Source organism: Triplophysa dalaica, chromosome 8 (genome assembly GCF_015846415.1).
Source record: "Triplophysa dalaica isolate WHDGS20190420 chromosome 8, ASM1584641v1, whole genome shotgun sequence".
In the NCBI taxonomy this organism is placed as follows: domain Eukaryota; kingdom Metazoa; phylum Chordata; class Actinopteri; order Cypriniformes; family Nemacheilidae; genus Triplophysa; species Triplophysa dalaica.
Genome location: NC_079549.1, coordinates 8785543 through 8807560, shown reverse-complemented (window position 1 = coordinate 8807560; position 22018 = coordinate 8785543). Strand labels below are relative to the sequence as shown.

The 22018-nt window shown below is 38.5% G+C and overlaps 3 protein-coding genes across 5 annotated transcripts in view; 1 reads left to right on the top strand and 2 right to left on the bottom strand.

Moving 5' to 3' along the window:
- Positions 1–414: 414 nt before the first annotated feature.
- Positions 415–10222, bottom strand: ehhadh (enoyl-CoA, hydratase/3-hydroxyacyl CoA dehydrogenase). Of its 2 annotated transcripts, none has more exons than XM_056755619.1 (7): positions 9824–10222; positions 8926–9029; positions 8627–8796; positions 7778–7889; positions 6862–6966; positions 2147–2488; positions 415–1873 (listed from the first exon to the last, which is right to left on the bottom strand). In XM_056755619.1, exons 1-7 carry the CDS (start codon positions 9895–9897, stop codon positions 621–623), a joined length of 2160 nt encoding a protein of 719 aa, XP_056611597.1. In that variant the 5' UTR covers positions 9898–10222; the 3' UTR covers positions 415–620. The 2 variants fall into 2 exon arrangements, with proteins under 2 accessions (XP_056611597.1, XP_056611598.1); XM_056755620.1 differs by having other exon boundaries at positions 8972–9029; positions 9824–9892.
- A 294-nt stretch (positions 10223–10516) lies between these two features.
- On the top strand, positions 10517–12596 carry tmem41aa (transmembrane protein 41aa). Its single transcript, XM_056755623.1, has 5 exons — positions 10517–10953; positions 11224–11374; positions 11458–11619; positions 11755–11893; positions 12235–12596. Exons 1-5 carry the CDS (start codon positions 10781–10783, stop codon positions 12453–12455), a joined length of 846 nt encoding a protein of 281 aa, XP_056611601.1. The 5' UTR covers positions 10517–10780; the 3' UTR covers positions 12456–12596.
- Positions 12597–14510: 1914 nt separating this feature from the next.
- The window catches only part of igf2bp2a (insulin-like growth factor 2 mRNA binding protein 2a), a 64509-nt gene continuing 57001 nt past the window's right edge, over positions 14511–22018 (bottom strand). The window contains exons 12-16 of one of the 2 annotated variants that reach the window (XM_056755621.1): positions 21713–21832; positions 20689–20763; positions 20158–20289; positions 18863–18976; positions 14511–18636 (exon numbers count right to left, since the gene is read on the bottom strand). In XM_056755621.1, the coding sequence (XP_056611599.1) occupies positions 18541–18636; positions 18863–18976; positions 20158–20289; positions 20689–20763; positions 21713–21832 (537 nt within the window). In that variant the 3' untranslated portion in view covers positions 14511–18540. The remainder of the gene's footprint in view (positions 18637–18862; positions 18977–20157; positions 20290–20688; positions 20764–21712; positions 21833–22018) is intronic. The other variant, XM_056755622.1, reaches the window with a different exon arrangement.

The window sequence follows — 22018 nt, the reverse complement described above, 5'->3', positions numbered from 1 at the left end:
AATTGGTTGATAATGAATAGTTTACAGAGGCAAAAAAAGAGAAGAAAGGATATTAATAAAATATTAAACAAATAAAAGTTCAAGCAGACAGTCTTAGCTAAACATTAACAAATTTGATACACTGGTCTGAAACTTTCCAGGAGATAAAACCTATGACCTTGAAATTGTTAACATTCAGTATCTTTTATACAGTAGAAATCTGTATATAATAAAGCAATTTTTTCTAAAGGAAATCTCTTGTGTATGACTCATGCTGCTCTCAAAATGCTTTTGATTTTGACAACAACTCCCATCACTCCTTGTTTTGTGACCTCTTGAGAAAATACATACCTTAAAGGACAGCTTCTGAGAGATGCTAACAAAGAACATTTAAAACCCATTCAGGCCTGAAATAATGATACATGAGACAGGGTACAGGGTTAAAAAAGTGCAGTCTTTATTAACAACAAGTGTAAGATTTCATCAAACTTAATTACTGTATTTGGCATGATGGTTACTGTAGTGGAGTAGGCGGGGCGAGACCGTGATTGAGGCCGGTGAGTGAAGTGTTAATGAGCGCCAGCTGTGCGTGCACCGGTCTCGAATCACGGTCTCGCCCCGCCTACTGCACTACAGTTACCTTAAAGATGGCTGTGCATTGTTTTGATATGCTCTTTCCATTTTTGAATAGGAGGACTGCCACAAGCAACAAGTTTCTTCAGCAGCTGACTGGGTTCAAAGTGAGGCACATCTGGATGGGCATGATAATAATGCTCCAACCTGTCTAGCACTCTTCCCAAGCCCACCATGTTGGCATAGAACATGGGCCCACCTCTGTGCCTCGGGAAACCATAACCAAACAGATAGATGACATCGATATCCTCTGGTTGAACAGCAATGCCATCCTCCAGAACACGGAAGCCCTCATTGGCCAGGACATAAAGGCATCGCTCGATTATTTCCTGACTTGAGATATTCCGCGGTTGGATGCCGTGCCTCACCCTGTAGCCCTCAAGAAGGATTTGGATCACTGGGTCTGGCTTTGCCTCCTTACCCCCAGGTTTATCATACACATACCACCCACGTCCTGTCTTCTGGCCCATTCTGCCCTGCTCACAGAGCATGTCTGGAATCGGACTGTACCTACGCCCTTGGCATCTACGTGGGGGATCTTTTGGGTCAATATCTGGTCCAGTCAACCCAGATTCTTTCCTGATTCTCCAACCGACATCAAGGCCTGCGAGGTCAGACATCCTGAAGACACCCATGGCAAAACCAAACTCCTCTAGAGCCCCGTCAACCTGTTCAGGCGTGGCCCCTTCCTCCAAAAGAAAGTTGGCTTGATCTGTGTAAGTCTTCACCATGCGGTTTCCAACAAATCCAGGGCAGTTTCCAACGGCGACACACACCTTTCCCATTCTCTTACCGAGGCTCATCGCTGTGGCAATGGTTTCACTTGAAGAACGTGGCCCACAGACAACCTCCAGGAGCTTCATCACATGTGCAGGTGAAAAGAAGTGCATCCCAGCTACCATGTGTGGTCTATCCGTCACACCAGCCAATGCATCAACATCCAGCCCAGAGGTGTTGGTGTAGAGCAAAGTGCTTGGTCCACACACCTTTGAAAGATCTTGGAGAAGATGTTTCTTAAGAGCCATGTCTTCAAAGACAGCTTCAATGACAATGTCCACAGCCTTCACGTCCTGTAAGTTGAGGGTGAATTGGAGGAGGTTGAGGGAGGCATTTACTCCCCGTCTTTTAGCGTCTCTATCCAGCATACCAATCACCATCTGCCTACCCGTCTCCAAGAGTTTCTTCTCTGTCTCAACAGCAATGACAGAAATCCCCACACGTGCAAGGGAGACAGCAATGCCCCTTCCCATAGTGCCCAGACCTAAGACAATAAATAAGTGGTCAATGATGAACAAAAATTAAAAATTGTCATTCCATCATGCAGAACACAAAATAAGGCATTTTGAGGAATGCTGGTAGCCAAACAACAATGGCCCCATTGACTTACATTATATGGATACAAAATCACCATCTTCTTTTGTGTTCCACAGAAGAAAGAGTCATATTCATATCAGTTTTGAATCACATGAGGGTGAATAAATTATGACAACTATTTTTTTTATTTTTGGACCTCATTCACATATTCTTTGAGTACCTATGACGGCTGCCCTCTGGATCTCTCTGGGCTTTATGTTGCTCCATTGCGCTCCACTAGGCAGAGTCCATTTCCCAGCAGTCCTCTGAGCAAAGAAGCAGTACTGAAGAGCCAGGGCCTGGCTGGAGCTAAATAGAGAGGCCATCAGTTCACTCTCTCTCTTCATACCCTTACTGTAAGGCAGGGTAGCAGCTGCCCTCACTGCCTGAATACACGCCAATGGTGCCATGATTCCCTGAGCCTTTTTTTGGACCTGCATTGTCACTGCTTCAAAGAGGGCATCCAAATTTGGAGGGCAGTGCATGGTGAGTGTACTTATTCTTCTGGAAGACAATGGTTTGGCTGGAAAAGAATCAAAAATATTTCAAATGAATCAAAACAAGATGAAAATGATTGTAATAGACAAAGTTTGACCTTAAGCCCAATGTGTGTTTTCAATTTGACTGACAGGTTTACATGGAAAGCTGGTAAAGATATTATAGACTGAGACTTAATGTCCTAAAACTGCACATTTAAAGCTGATGTTTAATTCATATAACAGTACGTCTGTACTTGAGTTATTTTGTGTTCACATCTCTGGCATGCACTCTTTCATTAATTCCCAAAGGGAGACAGAAATCCACACTCAACAAACTAACACACACATACAGAACAGCCCAACAAAATGTTATTCTTCTGAATTTATCACAGCTTCCAGCACTTGAACTCCATGTCTCAGTGAAAGAATTGCACAGGGCAGTGCGTGATTCACCATAGCTTCTTACTGCATTAGATTCATCTCTCTCTCTCTCTCTCTCTCTCTCTCTCTCTCTCTCTCTCTCTCTCTCTCTGGAATCTGGGTCACTATGATGTGTCTTAAAGGGCCAGAAGGAACCGAAACTGACATTCCTATCTACTTTTCTTTACATGCTTAATTCATTCTACAAATATTTCAAAGTAGTTTTATCTGAGGTGAATAAACATTTAATTGTATAGTGGCCACAGGCAACACATTCTATGAGTAGCAAAAAAAGCATAATGAAAACCTTGAATGTCTTCGCCTCTGGCTAAATTTTGTGTGCATTTACATCCATGGATGTGTATTAATGTACATTGATGATAAAAAAACTGTCTGATGAGTGCAATAATGGACTATACAGATGTATCTGTGCTTAATCTGTGATTCAGTGGGCAGGACTTGGATGGCTAATGCTGTGATTTATTGTAAGTAGGACAGGTCAGATCCTGATAGGGATCCGATAGGTGCATGTGGCAGATGTTTCAGCAATTGGGAAACAAGATAAATCTGCGAGAGCTGAGATCAGGATTCTACAGAAAGTGTTAGCAATATTGATTACTTCTCACATGTCTTTTCACCTAATTAAAAGCAAACAAAATTAACACATAACATGGACTAGATTGTTCAATTTATCTCAACATTGACCACCCACTCAGAACATTTGGTACTGCTATTGCATTTCACATTCATTGTATAATATTCATGAATAAAGCTTTAATCAATAACCCAAATCAACATGGCAAATTTGTATTTTGAAGGGTAGGTAAGTATGTATAAAAAGTACAAAACAGTGTTTCAGATGCTATAGAAAAATTAAGATTATAAAACATGGTCAACTTTTCATATTACGTAGTATTTCTGTGCTCGATACCCTCCCCCAGCGATCTTACAGATTTCTGAAAGTATTTTTCGAACATATAAAACTGGTTCGTAACAATTTTTCTTAGTCCCTTATTGGACAATTCTCCCAGAAAAGCACGTGGCAGCATGGAGAGCAGGAGAAGGAGCATGCGCAGACGTCACTTTCACTTGTATGCAGGAGGGAGAGAGAGAGAGAGAGAGAGAGAGAGAGAGAGAGAGAGAGAGAGAGAGAGAGAGAGAGAGCATTCGCTTTGCAAAGTTCAGGTGTTTGTTTGTTATCTGGATTTGGGTGATGAGTGTTACATAAACGGTGGATATAACGCTGGATTTGGAGATCGTTTGAAACTGATATATGGAGACGTCCCAGCACTAAAAGATGCCGGACATCGACTGCATGTGGTGAGTGGAACTGGTGTGCACTTGCTTTAGTTAAGCCTATAAACCTTGTCGAAATCTACGGTCTTCTCAGTATGGTCTTTTAAATGTGCTCAAGACACGTCTCCGCTCCATGCATAATAGAGCATTTTCTGCTTAATGCTCCTAAGATCTGGAATTCTCTCCCGATAAACATAAGGGAGGCAAACTCACTAGCCACTTTCAAATCTCGTCTTGAAATAATTTATTTCAGGACTGCTTTTATTTGACTGTATCTTTTGCTTTGTTATATACAGTATACAGTGGACTTTATGTCCATTGTCATTCAGTGTAAAACAATATTTATGTACAAATTCATAAAAACCTGCTTATTCTGACTTAAAATATATAAAAGAATAATGGAGGATATTATATTTTACTGTGCTTTAAATGAGTAAAAAGTTCTTATTGACAAATGGCCAAAACCTAAGATAGTAGCAAATAAAAAAAAGGTAAAATTACAACTACTAAGCATTTGGTGAGAAAGTAATTAGTCTTTTTATATGGCATAAATTGATTTTTGTTTTAAATATGTCTGACAAGATTGTTACACTGAGTGACATTTTAGTGGGCATCTTCTTACTAATGAAAGTAGGTGGTCCTTTATGACCACCTTGATTTGTTTAACCATGTTTAAAGCATCTTCTGATTTGCTGATATTTCTTTTTAATTATGTTAAGGTCTACAATCAGAATTTGGTAATAACAACCACGTTAAACTAAATTAAATGACTTCTATCTGCAATTATATACAGTACTAAATGGAAGCCTATTTTACTGCTTGGCAGCCTTGAAGCTTCTGGTGGGTCTTTTGAAAAGATAAACATTTTTCTAAACAAACTCCACTGTTGCACCCTATTAGGATCAGATTCATGTTGTTTATCATGGAGGCTACTGCTTAACCATACACAAAAAAAACCACTCGAGTAAATTGAGTTCAAAAGTCTATATTTATATTTTCTGTGAGGGCTTATTTTAGGTGGAATCAACTGTTAACTTCCTCAGAGATGTGTAAACCACTTAACATTAGTCACTAAAGCAGGCACACTTGGCTACTGTGCGCCATACCTGTGCTCCGCAATTCCATTTAGTTGCCAGGATGTGGCCGGGCTGATCTTCGCTCAGCATGTGATTACAGAGAGCGCATTAGCTGCGTGGCCGATCTTTAATCTCTCTCCAAAGCTCATCCTGACTTTATATGAACCCTGATCTCTCTGTAAGAGTGTGACTCACAACAACCACATTACAAGGGATCAAGCTCCCTCAGTCCCAGCGGGAATGATTTTCTTGAGTCAGTATTTCTTCTGCTATAGCCACCCTAATCTTTGGCTTTCCCTCAACGGAGACCCACCTCAGCACTTCTGTTGAGGTCAATGAACATCTTCACTGTAGATCTGAGAAATATTCTGTGTATTTCTGATGCAGAAAAACTAATTCACGCATTTATGACTTCAAGACTTGATTATTGTAATGCACTACTTAGAGGTTGTCCTGCATCATCAATAAACAAATTACAATTAGTTAAAAATGCAGTTCTTACAAGGTCTGGAAAAATTTGACAACATAACACAAATTTTATCATCCCTACACTGGCTACCCATTAAGTACCATATATAGACTATAAAGTATGTCTTATCACTTAAGATCTCGCTTATCTAACAGAGCTACTATTACCATACAACCCATCACGCTCTCTATGATCACAAAACGCTGGACTTCTCATAGTACCTAGAATAACTTAATCCACCAAAGTGGGTAGAGCTTTCTCATATGTAGCAACTAAACTCTGGAATTTCCTTCCTGATACAATTTGAGGGTCAGACACACTTTCCCAATTTAAATCTATATTAAAATCACATCTTTTCAGCAAAGCATACATATGATGCATACCCGTATTATCTCTTGTTTATAGGTAAATGAACAGCAGCTAGGCTTATTGTTCTCTCTCTGCCCTCCTGGACCCTTGTTATTTTAATCCTAATACTAACTTTTATTTATTTTTTGTGTCTTTCTTCCGGTAAAGCTGCTTTGCAACAATGAAACATTGTGAAAAGCGATATTTAAATAAAACTGAATTGAATTGAATCTACAAGAGCTCAATCATTTGGCAGAAATAGGTTTGAGATTCTGGTTTAATTGCTCTTATATCACCTTATTACTGAAGGAGATGAACGGTAAAGAATCCATTTTCTAAAGCTACAGAGATGGAGACTGAAATCCAAGTACCGTGGACCATGATTCACTACACTCCAAGAGACAATCTGAACACTGTTAATGACTTTACGTCACCCACAAAAGCCCAGTGTTTTAATACAGATTCTAATAAGGGCAATTAGTTCCTAAATATTTTCTAAGAACATATATATTTGTCATGCTTATTAACCAGTTTGAGATGTTATAAAGGCTATATTATAATGAAAGGGAATAAAACACAGACTGTTAAATATAAAACAAAATTGAAACCATTGACCTAATGGGTCAAAATTGATATTCTAACAATGCTTTTCCTTTTAAACATCTTGAAAGAAAGATCAAATGCATTTAACTACTCTGAAACTCAATGACAAGAATATGAAACATTAATTCCTTCTGAGAAAGGATTTCTCTGGTATGTTCCCTGAATGAGGATTCTACTTCACATACTCTGCATGTCCGTGACATACCTACAGCTCTTAATGCAAACTCCACAGCCATCTTACACGCACTCTCATCTGTGATCTGGTCAACAATACCCAGTTTTAGAGCTTCCTGGGCAGAGACATGACGACCTGTAACAATAATTGATTGTGGATTAGGTATTGGATGCATGACTGATGTGATTTGTGCTTCACTTAATTTTTTTCTGGTTATATACTATAACAAGGTGTGAAGAAATTCCAGAATGATTACAAAATAACTCCTATGTGTTAAAGGAACAGTATACTTTATCTGAAATAGGATTATCAACCCCTGCGTCACATTTATATTTTTTTATTTGAAAGCTTAGTGGAAGGCAAGATTTTCAGTGAATGTGAATTTATTTCTCACACAGTGCTTACATAGTGTATGCACCACATTTTTGTAGAGGATGGGCATATCTTAAAATACAAATTCAATATAGATTATGATACAGACAATAAAGTGGATCAATCTGGATAAAGCAAGAATAGAACTTTTGTGCTATTTGATATGTTTTTTTACATCTTCCATATCTTTTTTTGTGAAAGAGTCATACTGGTTTTAAATGACATGAGATTTAATAAATGATGACAGATATGTTCCTTCTGAATGTTGTTATTCTGGCTGAATAAGGCAATCAGAAACAATGTACAATGCTGACCCCTGGTGGGACAAAACAACAGTATTTTTTTTACTGAAAACAAAATATGTTTCAAAATGAGGATGATCATTTCAGATTCATTGTAGCTATCTCTACTGTTTAGAAAATGTATGTACACTTTGTGAAAACTCTTTCTGAATCAATGACTGAAAACTACTCTTTAAAAAAACATACTTTAAAAAATAATACTCCGTCGGTAGTACACAAATTCATGATGAGATGAACTGTGGGTGTGACTACAGGTTAAGTGTATGACTTACCAGTGGTGATCAGTTCTAGTGCTGCAGGAATGCCAATGAGCCTGGGAAGGCGCTGTGTTCCCCCAGCAGCTGGCAGAAGACCCAAAGTCACCTCTGGAAGTCCAAGTCGTGCCTTGAAAACACAACGTATGGTATATACCCAATGCATGAACCACAAAACAACCTTGCCTTACTATGCGAAACATCAAACCTTTGTCTCAAAATGTGTGCAAAGAATGATGCATAAGTTAAAGGGCTGCTGCAACGATGTGTCATGCCTTCAGACTTCTTTACAATGTTAAACGTGCTGTCATCTCATGCTTCAAATGGTCAACATGTCAAAAAACGAGTTGGGCGCTTTACGTAGAATTTCTGTGCTCGATACACTACACGTGCGATCATACAGGTTTTGGGAAGTATTTTTTGAATATATAAAACTGTTTCTTAACAATTTTTCTTAGTCCCTCATTGTACAATTCTCCCGGAAAAAGGATGGGGCACGCGCAGACATCACTTACACTTGTGTGCAGGAGAGAGAGAGCATACGTTCGCGAAGTTCAGGTGTTTGTTCACACTGCATTTGGGTGATGAATGTTATATGAATGGTGGATATAACGCTGGATTTGGAGATCGTTTGAAACTGATATGGAGCCGTCTCAGCACTAAAAGATGCCGGACATGAACCGCAAGTGGTGAGTGAAACTGATGTCTGTGTTTTGTTGCCAATCTGCTTTAGTATCTGCTGTACCTATCTTTTATAAATGTGATCAAACTAAATACTCTTCAAAGATACAAAGTATGCAATACTACTCTATAGGCAGAAACCGTGTGTGTAAGGGCCGCTTTAATAAACTGTGTAAAATAGCTTACCTTAGAGTGTGCAATACGGTAATGACAGGCGAGAGCTAATTCAAAACCCCCACCGAGTGCCATCCCCTCTATCGCAGCAACCACAGGCTTCTCTCCTGCTTCTATGTCATCAAACAACATTACTAAGGGAGGTCCTCTCATAGGCCCAGCAAACTCACGAATGTCTGCACCTAGAAAGAACATACAGTATCATTGAAAGAATTGTATTTAACATATGCATTTTAGTGTACATAAATTATTAATATCTGAACAGCATATATTCAGCTTGAAAATACGCATTGTGTTTTTCATAATCCTACCACCACAGAATCTTTCATTCTCTCCACATATCACCACAGCTTTCACCTTTGGGTCACCCAGGGCAAGCTTAATGTTCTCTGTGATGCCATGACGTACTGCAGAACTACAGAGAAAGAGGAAGACATGATAGGATTTGTATAGATCATTAATAAAAATAAGTTCATAATAATTAATGCATACAATGACAAAAAGTCCTATCTACAATATGACAACACAAATCACAAGAGGTTGTTTAAGTTACGCAAGTCAGAACAACAACACAGATAGGGATTTTATTTCACATACCAGGTCAAGTTCCACTAGGGTAAAGTCTCAGTGGGATTTTTTGTATTACAAGACTCAAGAGTATACATTTACATGCCCTGCAAACATTGCCACCAAATGTTTGGCAATGTTAACCATTTTCCCATTGACAATTTTATTGTTAATGGTTTTGTATCATTGCTATTTTTAAAACTCGGAGTCATATTGTCAATTTCCATTTTGTATGGTGTATTTTCAGTTTTATCGTTTTCCTGGTTTGGGTAATATTTTACATTCTATTTTCTTTGTCATTTATTGCTTGTTGCCGTGAAAAAAACACTTTATTTTAGCAGAGTATAGCACATTATGACAATAAAGAACCTGAATCTTGACCCTACTGTTATTTGAGCACGTTTCATATGCATCAGGAAAATATATTTGTACTAAAAAAAGTTACAAAATTATTCACAAATTATTTATTTGGGAAGTTGGGATACATGTTTAAGCAGAATCAGCAGAATGCACAAAATCAAATGTTTTAAGCAATACAAAGTGCGTAGCCTACAATAAAAAACAATATGGCTTATTGTTAAGACACAAAAACAAATGCATTTAGTTATAAAGGTGACGATTTCAAAACGTATTGTCACTCACCTCAAAGCATTGACTGGTGGGTTGGTAAGAGTGATCAGTGCTAATGATCCTTTAACAAGTTCATATCGGGCCATTGTTTTGACCTAAACTGTGTTGTTATGTTACCTGAATTAAAATATAGAGGGAGTAAAATACCTGCAGAGTGCAGCGCTTATTTTGTTACGAACAAAGTGCGTCAACACCACCCCACCCACTCCTTCTTTATGTGAACGTGTGTCTTTAAGAACACATCGTCGCATGTTCTACGAGTCTTTAAAGATGTTTATGCGTGAAGGAGTAGAGGCATTGCTTTAAAAATAAAACAAAAGGGTCCCACTCGTGGTGAACACCGATGGAAGAATATTTTAAGCGAATCTAGGAAATGCAAACACGGCTTGGTCATGAATATTAATGAAGTGATACATTACGTAGTTGGTCGTGACGGAAGTTTTCAAGAAATTACAAATTTACCTTATTTTACGTAGTTTTGTAATCGTGCATTAAGTTCATTTATTAACTTATTTGTTAAGCTTATGTGCATAATTTTATTTCCTGAATAAAAAGTGTTGTTGGTGGGTGGTAGTCAACTGGCCAATCAACCAACGCATGCTCAGTAATGTTAAGTATGATGCGTGACTCGTTGACGCAACAAGAACGCCACCAATCAACGTGCGTAAACGTTCCCGGAAGTTATCCAGTGTAGTGTGGGGAGAGGTTTGAATAGGGAGCTAGGGATACAGCTATCTACACTGGCCATGCGCTCTTCAATACTGCATTTTTTGTCACGCTGAAAAACAGTTGATTCATTTGTATTGTAAGGTTAGTTTTAGTATTGGGGTAACGTTAGGTGTACGCGTTAGTTAATGTAATTTATTGTAATTACATGGCGAGATTTTGCACCACTTCCGGCCGTAGCTGTCTCCACGGTAGTGTGGGGTTTTGGCTAGAAGGGATACTGCGCCCTCTATCTTCTCAGTCATGCGTTCGCTACTTGGGTTGATCGCTGTGATAGTGACAACTACATTCTACCTTTACATACTGTCATCTTATCTCCCCCCCGGACCTCAGCTACCTAAGCACAATCATGAAGAAAACACGGAGAAATCTTCTGGAGATGACAACCAGCAAAGTGGAGAGACTTCGTCCTTCAGGTCTGTCTCTCTAAAAGCGTGTGTAACCATCACTGTTTTTTTCATGTGGACTGATTTAACATTGGAGTCCAATAAAAAAAAAGTAAAGAAAACATAAAAATAGAAGTGATGGGCATTGTCAAAATAAAATGAATGCTCTATCTTATCCTTGTCTTCATTTGGCATTCGGCAGTCACTTCTGTTGTATGTGTTGTCTTCATTCTGTTATACTGTTTGTTCATAATAATATTAATGAATAGGTACGATTTAAGTCCTCGTTATTTGGTCCAGGTTGAAGTTCCCATCAGACCTGGAAGAACTTAAGGAGTTGTCCGTGCTGTTGCAGTTTTATAAGACAGAGCACACTGGATATGTGCTGTTACTCTTCTGCAGTGCCTACCTCTACAAGCAGGCTTTTGCCATACCCGGTTCTTCTTTTTTAGTAAGTATACAGCGTTTACAAAACAAAGTTCTTTACTGAAAGCTACATTAAAAAAACATGAATGTATTTATTTTTGTCTTCAGAACATTTTGGCTGGGGCCTTGTTCGGGACATGGTATGGTCTTCTGCTGGCCTGTCTTCTCACTACAGTAGGTGCCACTCTCTGTTTTCTCTTGTCCCAGGCATTTGGCAAACAGCACATTGTGAGACTCTTCCCTGATAAAGTGGCCATGCTGCAAAAGAAGGTGTGTAATTAAATAAATATTTTTTAATAATTTACTTATCTCACTGCTGGTCCTGGCTCGTACATTGTCAGAAACTTTTTATAATCTGCTGAACTAAATGCCATCCCATTTGAAAAAATATGTTTTGTTTTATAGGTTGAAGAAAACCGAAGTAGTTTGTTTTTTTTCCTTCTTTTCCTGCGATTCTTTCCCATGAGTCCAAACTGGTTCTTAAACATGGCATCTCCAATACTGAACATTCCGGTCACTCTTTTCTTCATGGCTGTTTTCATTGGTAAACGCATATTTAAATGTCATAAAAGTGCATTTAGTAATCTTAAATTGTGCTGGCAGTTGTCTTGAAATGATACTGCCAGTTATAAAGCTAAAGTAGCCGGTGCCAATGAAGCAAAATGCAGTGTTCAGTCAGTCATGAGGAATATTTCTGTAAGCGAAAGTGTATAGTGACACGATTAACTTTAAACTATTTGGCTGGTCATGTGCTCTCAACATGGCAGCCTAACTCAATGTAAAATAAACTTGCTTTAATTATTTAAATTGATTATATAAATTAATTTTAACATGTGAAGTCTTCCTTTTCATTTGATTGATTTATAACATCTGCATTTCTCTCAGGCCTGATTCCATACAACTTCATCTGTGTCCATACTGGCTCAATGCTGTCTGACATATCCTCTCTGGATGACTTGTTCTCCTGGGCTGTGGTGTTTCGGTTGCTTCTTATTGCCTGTGTTGCACTGTTACCGGGAGCTCTCATACGTAAATACAGTAGCCAACATCTACACCTGCATGACCTCAAGCCTAATGGACTCAACCAAGACAAGAAGCACAAATAAGAGACAGTGTGGGGTCATTGTTTAGAGCCGCATTATTGGTGGCCATCGTTTGCATTTAAGAGCATTAAAACTTGTACGGATTACTGGACAATCTCTTCTGTGGCCTCTTTTAAAGCTTTTATTAAATGAAAATTGAATTTACATGTTGGCTGCTGTGCCATTTCTTGACCCTTTATACATGTGAGTCATTTAAAAGAGTAACTCATGTTTGGCTGTCTTTTCAGAAAGGTTTCTGAGTTTGTGTATTTGGTGTTGAAATCTTAGTCCTGATTCAAAGTACAATTCAACAGAGATGTGGAAATATTAATATTAATCAGCTTTCACTTACTGTACATTGCACATTCAGTTTATATGAGTGGGCATTAATATTCTTCACAAGCCATAAAGAGCAATGAAATCAGGTTTTGTGTCGAGGCTGTGCTTTTGTAGTCCCCCATTTATGTTATAAAATTTGTGGACATGGAAATACAGATAATTGAGATAATTGTTTTTATTGTTCTGTATGCAAACTGTAATAATATTGATTTTGTGGATTTGGTTTATGTTGGTGCTTTTAAGTTAGCTTTAAAACGAAAGTCCGTAGGATTGGCCTCTTTGTCGTCATTTCAGTTTGTAATTGCTACTGCAGGTGATGTGCGGAGGTAATTCTTTACGTGAGTTGTGATTCGGCACTGCTCAGCTGAGAGAAAGAACAACCGATGAAACTGTAACGTTAACGTTACCCGTCTGTGTTAACACAACAAGTAACGTACGCAACTGTTATCTGTTGAAATGTCATCACGTTAACGTTATCTGTTCAGAAGAAGTAAAGTCATGTCTGCATTCATTTACAATCCTTTCAGATCATGGAGTTCCAGCCACCTTTGAAATGCCTTCCCAGTATTAATTCTTGTTTTCGCACGAGACCGATCACATTCCCTGTTTCTTAACTGTCATCGGTTCGTTCTTTCTTGTTTTTCACAAATGATGAATCCCCAGATGTAAACACTGTTTGGCGTTTATAAGTAAAAGTACTAAACGCCGCCATATCTAATACTAAACTTTGTATGCAATCCCAACCAGCAGTTGTGAGTACAAGTTATAAACCGTCTGTCACTCGCATCCACATGCGGGCTAGCAGCCGGATCCCTTCGTTCTGTGTACAAATGTGACGAATAGACGAAAAGACACCAAATAAGGATCCTCGGGATACTCGAGCCAGGGCAAATTACAAACCATTATTACAAGATTTCCGTGGTGAATCCAGCAAGGGTAAAAACACAGTTTTAAACACTGTTCTTTCGTGTACTTGCTCAATAATTGGTTTTAGCTCATTTTTACTGAAAAGAACTTGCGGATTGCCACTTTAAATAGGGATCCACCTCACTGAAGTGGGAAAAAAATCATATTTGACATTTTTAATATTCATGTAAATGTTAATTGAGCACACCAAGCTGTACATATTCCATCATCTGCAAACTCAGTGGAGTGAGAAGAACTCTGTCAAATCGTTTAAAAAGGCCAATGTTATGTCAAAGAGGTGGACGGTAAATTAAAAGGATTCCTTTTCTGTGTTCCAGTGCCATTAGCAATGTTTGGATCAGAATGTGTAAATCAGTTTAAAGTTGTGTATGTGGGTAACCAAAAATCAACATTGCAAATAAAAGTTTGGATATTATTTAATTTAATAACTATCTTTTCCACTCATTTCAACGGTTTATTATTAGTATAAGCTCGGCTAAGCATCAGATGTGCACTTTATTGGAATATTTTCTATTCGTTTCTGTATTTGTCCATTACAGCTATGATACATTTGTAAATATTGTAAATGCTGTTTTTGTATGAATGTTGGTAACCAAAAAACCTTGGTCCCCATTGACTTTGATTGTATGATCACAAAACATCAGTTTTCGTTTTTTTGTGTTCTACAGAAGAAAGTCATAGTGGTTTTAAATGACAAGGGTGAAGTTTATTTTTACAGAATTAAAAAATTTGGGTGAACTTGTCTGAAATACAGTATGTTGACCCAACAACATACCCAACAATTGTGTGACAAAATTTACTTTGGACACAGGCTTTTTAGAAACAATTTTTATTGCTTAAATCCATGTTGATCAGCAGTACAGTTCACCTACATTTCAAAACAACATGGCTGTTAGCAAAAAATAAAATCAGCTCTCAGTTCTCTGCCCCCCACTACCCAGAATGCAGCAGGGGGGATATGCCAGGCAGTGAAGGGCCCAGTCTATGTTTCACATCAAAATGAACAAACGTGAGAAGCTTGAGAGCTGCGTAGGAATGGATCTGCCGTGGATGTAGAAAGGAGTTATTTTCACAGCCTATGATTTGTGTGGATTTCTCATGCATCGCTCTGATTTTCCTCTCACGCCGAGTTAAATGTAACTAGAACAGTGCTGTCATACTGTGACCAACTATAGCTGTGCCTTTGGTGTCTACTCTAAAATATCAACCTATGGCAAATATCAGGAAACACAGAACAGCACCTAATTAAAGTATCCCTTCACCCCAAAAGATATAGGGTACAATGCGGACCTCAATCGTTCCAATATGATAATTCATGCCAATACTACAAACGACGGCTAATCCTAAACTGACCTGATTCATTTGATTTATTAGCTATGCCTGTTGGCCTTCAAAAATAATGCAAAGACCTCGGTTCTCCCTAGCGTTATGTTACAGGATATCATAATGGAAAGCAAGACAGCTTCAATACCAGACTACAGAGACAATATAACAGTGTGATGTTAGTAAATGCATGTAACATCTAATGCTTCCATAAAGTTAAAAACCAACCGATGCACACCTGAAGAAGCTCTGAAATACAAACTCTTAAGAAAAGGTTAAGAACCACTTTAGAATGTTAGATAGAAGTCTACCGACAGCGTGGGGCTTATTAAAGTTACACTAACAGTTACGAGTTATCTGAGTTATACTGCTACACAACCTGAAATCCATCAATGAGCAAACACCTGAGATTAAGCAGAAAACCTTAAATTCAGGGGAAATGAATGTCTCATACTGCAAAGTCTACCAGATCATTTTAAGCGAAGACATCCACAAGGCACGGGCCTTCATGGAAACAATTTAGGCTAATATAAGGAATAGCGGTTAATCTGCTAAAAACCTCTAATCTTCCCTAGCTAACAAAACGAACAATGCTCCCAAGCACCTGATGTCTGTGACACTCTTTGTGGGTAAATGTAATGTGAGTCGCTTCAGTGTAGTAAAAATACTAACAATTTACACAGGTCTATTTTAACACGTCAACTGAGTATCACCCCTACCAGAAACAGTGAAAGGTTAGGAAAACTAAAAGTATGGAGTAAAACAGACAGTTCAGTCCACAAACAACTGAGTGAGTAATTATGATTAACTGTATCAAAGCAAACCAGCCTTGCCTGAATCTACAACCGCTCTCCTCATTGACTTGCAATTCTTCTCTGTTAAGCTCAAGTAAGATATGTACACCTCAGTCTTGTAGAGGTTACAGACATTACAGAATGTGCTATTGTATAACCGGCAACAGATCCACTTTTGACTTTTGAGTACATCTGAGGCTACGGAAATAACTGCATTTGTTTTATTTTCACAGATAAACACTTTAACACCATGACAGTATATGGACTACTCTGTACTGTTTTATTTTTTCTTTACAATTTTTATCAATCTACATTTGTAGAGTTTTATGTGAAAGGCCTTATTTAAAAAAAACTTGAATTAAAAAATTTGGTCTGCATTTCCTGAATATGTACTTTTCGTTTTTAATATAAAATGTAAAGAGAAAGCTGGCTTAGACATATGACAATGTAATTTCTCCAGGACAATTCTTTGAACTAAGCCATATTACATTATATTCATCCATCTTTTTTTAATCTTTGATCTGAAAATCAGTACACAGTATCCACACTCACAATCCCTTTCAGGCAGGTAGGTACCCCTGTAAATCCTCTTTTTGGTCCATGTCACATGGACTCGAATACACATTCAAGAAATGTCAGCACAGACGAAAGCTCCAGTAAACGTGGTAAATTCGGGTACAGTTCTGAATGCTTTAAGATCCATTCCTTTGTTTCCGACGGACCTGAAGACTTCAGACTTCTTCTTTTTCTTGATCTTTTTATTATAAAAAAAAAAGAAAAGAAACGTTTTAAAATGTTCCGTTTACAAGGCATACAAAACGTGGAAAAAAGGGAAATGAAAGACTGGACTGAGGTACCCTGACGCCTGAGGTAGATCACAATACTGACATGCGCACCAATCACATTCTGATCAAAGTGTTGTGGTGATTCACTTACTGTTCTGTTGGTTAGTATACTATCAATATTCATAGTCTACTTCCAAGACATTAAACACTTCCCTTCAAAATTACATGGCAGTGTTCCACCAAAAAATCTGTTTTTTGTTTGTTTCGTAATAATAGCTCTCATCACAAAATAGGAAAAATAGATTCATAAATATTTCTCTCTTTATATATATATCTATATACACACACGCATACACACAAATGGAAGCTGTGCGTATTGGCATAAACCTTTGCGTCTGGAAGATGAGGCTTGGCTCTCATTGGGTGAGGGAGCTGTCTGTGATGTCATAGACCGGTGACGTTTAAGGCCACAAGCTTCCATGGTCAAATTAAGAGTAAAAACAATAAAATCGACAATAAAGCACAAAGGCATACATCCATGCCTGCATGTCCAGCAAACTGTTGAAACAGTCGATCAGTTTTGCAAAACAAACAAACAAAAATAACTGAAATCTTGCTGACCAACTAGCTCACTGACATTACAAGGTGGTGTTCTTTCTAAAAGGCTGCGTATTGTACATTCACAGCTGTCATGCCGTTTAGAAAGCTCCCTGACAAAGAGGTTTAAAGCCAAACACGGTCGTGTGTGTACCACAGATTATATGGTGCCTCCTCACCCCCCCTTCCTCTCCCAACCTGATGCTCGGATAACATTTTGAGTTGCCCATCTTTTTTTTTTCAGCACAGATTAAGGCAGACAGAGTATTCGGTGCGCGTGCTATTTACGATTCTGCCAAACCATTTAAGGTGCGCTGTCTTTTAGACGCAAGTTCCTGCTTTATATTCTTTACACACCCCTAAAGCAAACAAGAGGTGCTCCCAATTGAAACTACAACATTACTCCACATAACGGCCAGTCACTTGAACCGACTGCCGCCAATGTCCTCAACGGCCATCAGTTACTTAAAAAAAACATTTTCTTGTGTTAAAGCTGTCAGCTGACATAATGGAGAGGAGAATAAATGAAATAAAAGCTAGAAATGAAAGATATGCACAGTAAGAAATGTTTCAACGGGATATGAACCCCATCTGTTGGCACACACAGGCTAAAGATTCATAATGATCCACCGGTCCTTCTCATCTGGTGTTTTTTAAAGACAGTGTGTTCCAAAACACAACAATCTTTTATTTAACCGTCTCATCCCATCATTACCAATACAATGTTATGCACATGTGCGCTACTCGTCTGATGGCTTGTGCAAAACAAAAATAACCGAACTTCCTCTTAAGATAATTTAGTATTTGTTCTAGTGTATGGGTGAGAATACTGCTCAGGATTATCGAAATCGCAATCTGATTTCGACCACATACGAGGAAAAAATATCTGTCCCGACTGCTTATGTACACCCATGCTTTACCTACCCAAGAAAACAACACAACTCAGTCAAAATGACATTAATGGAGCTTCTTATCTGTGTGTTAAGCCTAAACTAAACCTAAATTAACAAATTTAAGGAAATTGTTGCGCGGGGACGTTTTGTGTCTCGACAAAAGACATCCCCATAAGCCCAGTCATCTCTTAGTCAGGGTTTGTTTTATCAAGAAAAAAAACATCTGTCTTACTTCCACTTTACTCCATCCAACCACCCCCCACCCCCTCCCCAAGCTGGCAGTACACTCAGAGCCCTTCTGCCTGTGGCTCCATCATCTCCCCTTGAAAGAAGTTCTTTGGTTTTGATCCCGCGGCTGCTGGTCTGCCTGGCCGGTCCCCTTTCGTCCGGTCTGATTCCAGTTGGGAGGGCTACATTCATCGGCAGGTGCCCGCTCGGGCTGCCCTGACGGTTACTTGGAGTGGTGTGTCATGGAGGTGCCCTGCTGGTGCTTCTGCTCCTGTTGTTTCACCTGCTGGATGATCTCCCTGATTTTCCTCTGTGCGGTCTGCAAGACCAGAGCACAACCAAAGCATACTGAAAATATGATGATTTACGCTCAAAAATCACTTTATATTTAGAAAAGATAAATTACAGCCAGTCAAATTAAACCCTTGTAAAAGCAAAATGAGACAAAACATGAATTAAACAAACCTGAGTGGAAATGTAAGGAGTTTTTATTATGCAAAACAAACTCCTAGCAGATCAAAGAATAACAGCAGCTTTTGATTTACCTGGCTGGCAAAGAAATGCCCAGTGATTTTCACAAAGACCTCGTCGTTCTCATCTGGGGTTTGGTCCCGCGGCACTATGACCTCTGCACTGGTGAGGTTCTGCAGCTCGTTGACCTGAAACAGGTTCACATGAAACAGTTAATGACATCACTATCTTTCACTCACAACGGCAGTTCGGATAAAGTGTTCCAAAGTCATCAGACACATTAGCTCATTGGTACACGCAGAACCAGATCAAGGTCAAGCTTCAATAAATTTACCGCACTTAGGTTTTAGGGCAAATACTGTTCTACAAATGATCCATTCTGTGTGCCCATTCACCTGGGCAAACAGTCCTGGAGTTAATCAAATATTTACTAAACCAGAATGACGTGGGTCACAATGAGTCCGATCAGTCTGCCCTTTTGAGAGTTTTAGACAAAATTTGTAGAAGTTATAGTACACAATTAGTGAAATTTAGTCATAATATTAAAAAAGGGTTTCAAATACTTCTAAAGCATTAAAGTTTCCAGTCGTTTTAATTAAGAAAAAATGTTAAGTAACAGAAAATGACTCGGGTGTTTACTAAACTGTCATTTCAATGAGGACAACATCACATTTCCATAATTTCATCTGGAAATGTGCATCAGCTCTTTCAGCCACCACATTAATTCATAAACAGTGTCCACTTTCTTTTATATTGACATTTCATAATCTCTGGGAAACCCAGAATTGCTGTATATCTTCATGTGTTCATTACTGCAGGGAAAATTTAAGCACACTTTTACTCTATTACAGTGGTTCTCAAACTGGGGGTCGTGGCCCCCTGAGGGGCCCAAGATGGATCCAGATTTGAGGAAAATTTATCATAGCTTAACATAAAAAAATAAGACCACGTATCAAAAAGGCCTGCAGCTAGTGGAGCAGTTCCAGCGCTAAAAGAGCCTGGACATGAACCGCACATGGTAAGTGAAACCTGGTCATATGTCTGTGTTTTGTTAGCTATCAGCGTGTACAAGTATAATGTAAACAACACAAACGTATAGTGAATCAACAGTTATGTGGGGATAATGCGATGATGTATAGTGTGCTCGTGATTTAGTTCCTCTCCCAGCACACCTCCAGGAGGTCATCTGTTTTCGGAAATAATCGAACAGCTGTATCTATCTTATATAAATGTGATCAAACCAAATACTATTTTGTATGCAATTCTACTCTACAGGTACTCAAGATTAATATGAGATTGGCAGAAACTTTGCATTAACAGCGCTAAACCTTTAAAATTACAGTACTCCTATATCCGATTGTATTCTCACCGTTTTGCCACCTTTCCCGATAACTCTCCCGGCTGCAGAAGACGGCACTTTTATATGTGTCTCCAACTTTACTTCCTCTTTTGCAGTAAAGAAATTCTCCTCTTTCAGCTTCCCAAATATCCGACCCTGGGCCTGAAACGGGCATGCCAAACATTGTACATCAGTGATGTAATATAACATTATAATCAAAACTGATTAGATTTATTCTGGGGCTTTGTTTATTAAATATGATAGATTTGATACTACAATTCCTAAAAATGTATAGGAGCAAATAAAGTACGAATAAATAAAAAATACAATTCAAATTCCCCCTTAGCCTGCTAACAGCTATGGTTAAGGCATAGACATACATAACTTAAACCAGTATCTTTGAAGGTAGTTTATTCACATGATTCTGTGCAAAAATATTTCTATAAACAATACCCCAGATCTGTTACAAATTCAAAATGTAATGTTAATGTAAATAATACTACTGGTAGTGCTTAATTGCTCTTTGGTGCTGACAGATTGTTGTTCTTGTTTTTTTTTTACCTTAAACTGAGCTTCTGGTGGCCCAGTGATGATAACCATCCTCTCAGTGACATCCGGACTCTCTGCTGGTGCAATCTGCAGATTAACAACAACAAGAGGACAGCTTCAGACTTCCACATATGACATATTCTGCATAAAGCTGCAACCTTCACAAAATGCATTTTGCATTCTGGATAAATCTGTTCATCTAACTCACCAAAATGATAAACCTGAACTATGACAGTTGACAAAACTATTATTTATCCTCATTAAAATCAAATTTATCTGCAGTGTACCCTTTGGAGGTAAAACTATTTAAAATACTCCACAGATTAGGTTTGTATCATGGATCTGTGGTCACTGTTTTGATTTGATAAAAATGTAAAACTCTTAAAAGCAATCTACGACCACAAATAAGTGATTTCCTCCATTGAGGCTAACAGTGTCTAACTTGCCTAATGCGTATGTTTACATGGCTTAGCAAATTCAACAATACAGAGAATTACCATAATTACACTTGAAAATTGACATCTTACAATTCACTTGCACGTTATATTAACGTTTTCAGAGATGTTGTTTTTACATGAGATGAACTGCGGTACAAACAAGCACTGAACTGTAGGTGGTAAACCATTTCACCTCCGCTGATTAACCCAGCAACCCACAGGGCTGTCAGAATCAACAGAGAGACGATTACGGCTGATTGGTTCACCAACACAGAGGCAGTACGCCAAATCTGCGCCTGATTGAACCTTATCAATGGAGATGGATATACAAGTTTTTCACTGAGCTAAGAGGTGATTGCATTCCTGTAGCTCAGTGGTAAGAGCATTGCGTTTACAACGTTAGGTTGTGGGTTCGATCCCAGGGGACTGCAAATACCTATTTAAAATGTATAGGATAAAGCAATGTAAGTGTCGCTTTGGATGAAAGCGTCTGCCAAATGCCTAAATGTAAATGTAAATGTATTCAGGCAAAAACGAAGGATCTTCGTTTACAGATATATCATGACACCGATGGCACTTTTAAAGCTAGGAAGTCTTACCTTAATAGATGCTCCTGCAAATCGTGCCAGTTGTTTAATATGTTGGCCTTTCTTGCCAATAATAGCACCAACAGCCTGAGTTGGAATAAAGAGGTAGACCACCTCCTGTTCAGGAGCCTGCTGTGAAGAGAGCATGAAATCTTTAACATGATCTGTAAAGAATTTTTTTGTGATGTATAAACTGGATTATTCAAGAGAATGTGTAGCAAAAATCTGCTATTAGTGGTCGTTTCAGAGGCCTAGGACATTCGAAATGTCACCTATTTTGTTTTACCAACCACGTACAATTCATCACACCGCTTGAGT

Bases quoted from the DNA above. Each gene is read 5' to 3' on its own strand.
- tmem41aa (XM_056755623.1), top strand. From the start codon at position 10,781: ATGCGTTCGCTACTTGGGTTGATCGCTGTGATAGTGACAACTACATTC. The intron at 11,620-11,754 runs GTGTGTAATTAA...TTTGTTTTATAG, and splicing joins TGGCCATGCTGCAAAAGAAG to GTTGAAGAAAACCGAAGTAG. The intron at 11,894-12,234 runs GTAAACGCATAT...CATTTCTCTCAG, and splicing joins CTTCATGGCTGTTTTCATTG to GCCTGATTCCATACAACTTC.
- ehhadh (XM_056755619.1), bottom strand. From the start codon at position 9,897: ATGGCCCGATATGAACTTGTTAAAGGATCATTAGCACTGATCACTCTT. The intron at 7,890-8,626 runs GTAAGCTATTTT...TGTGTTTTCAAG, and splicing joins ACCGTATTGCACACTCTAAG to GCACGACTTGGACTTCCAGA. The intron at 6,967-7,777 runs GTAAGTCATACA...TTATTGTTACAG, and splicing joins ACTAGAACTGATCACCACTG to GTCGTCATGTCTCTGCCCAG.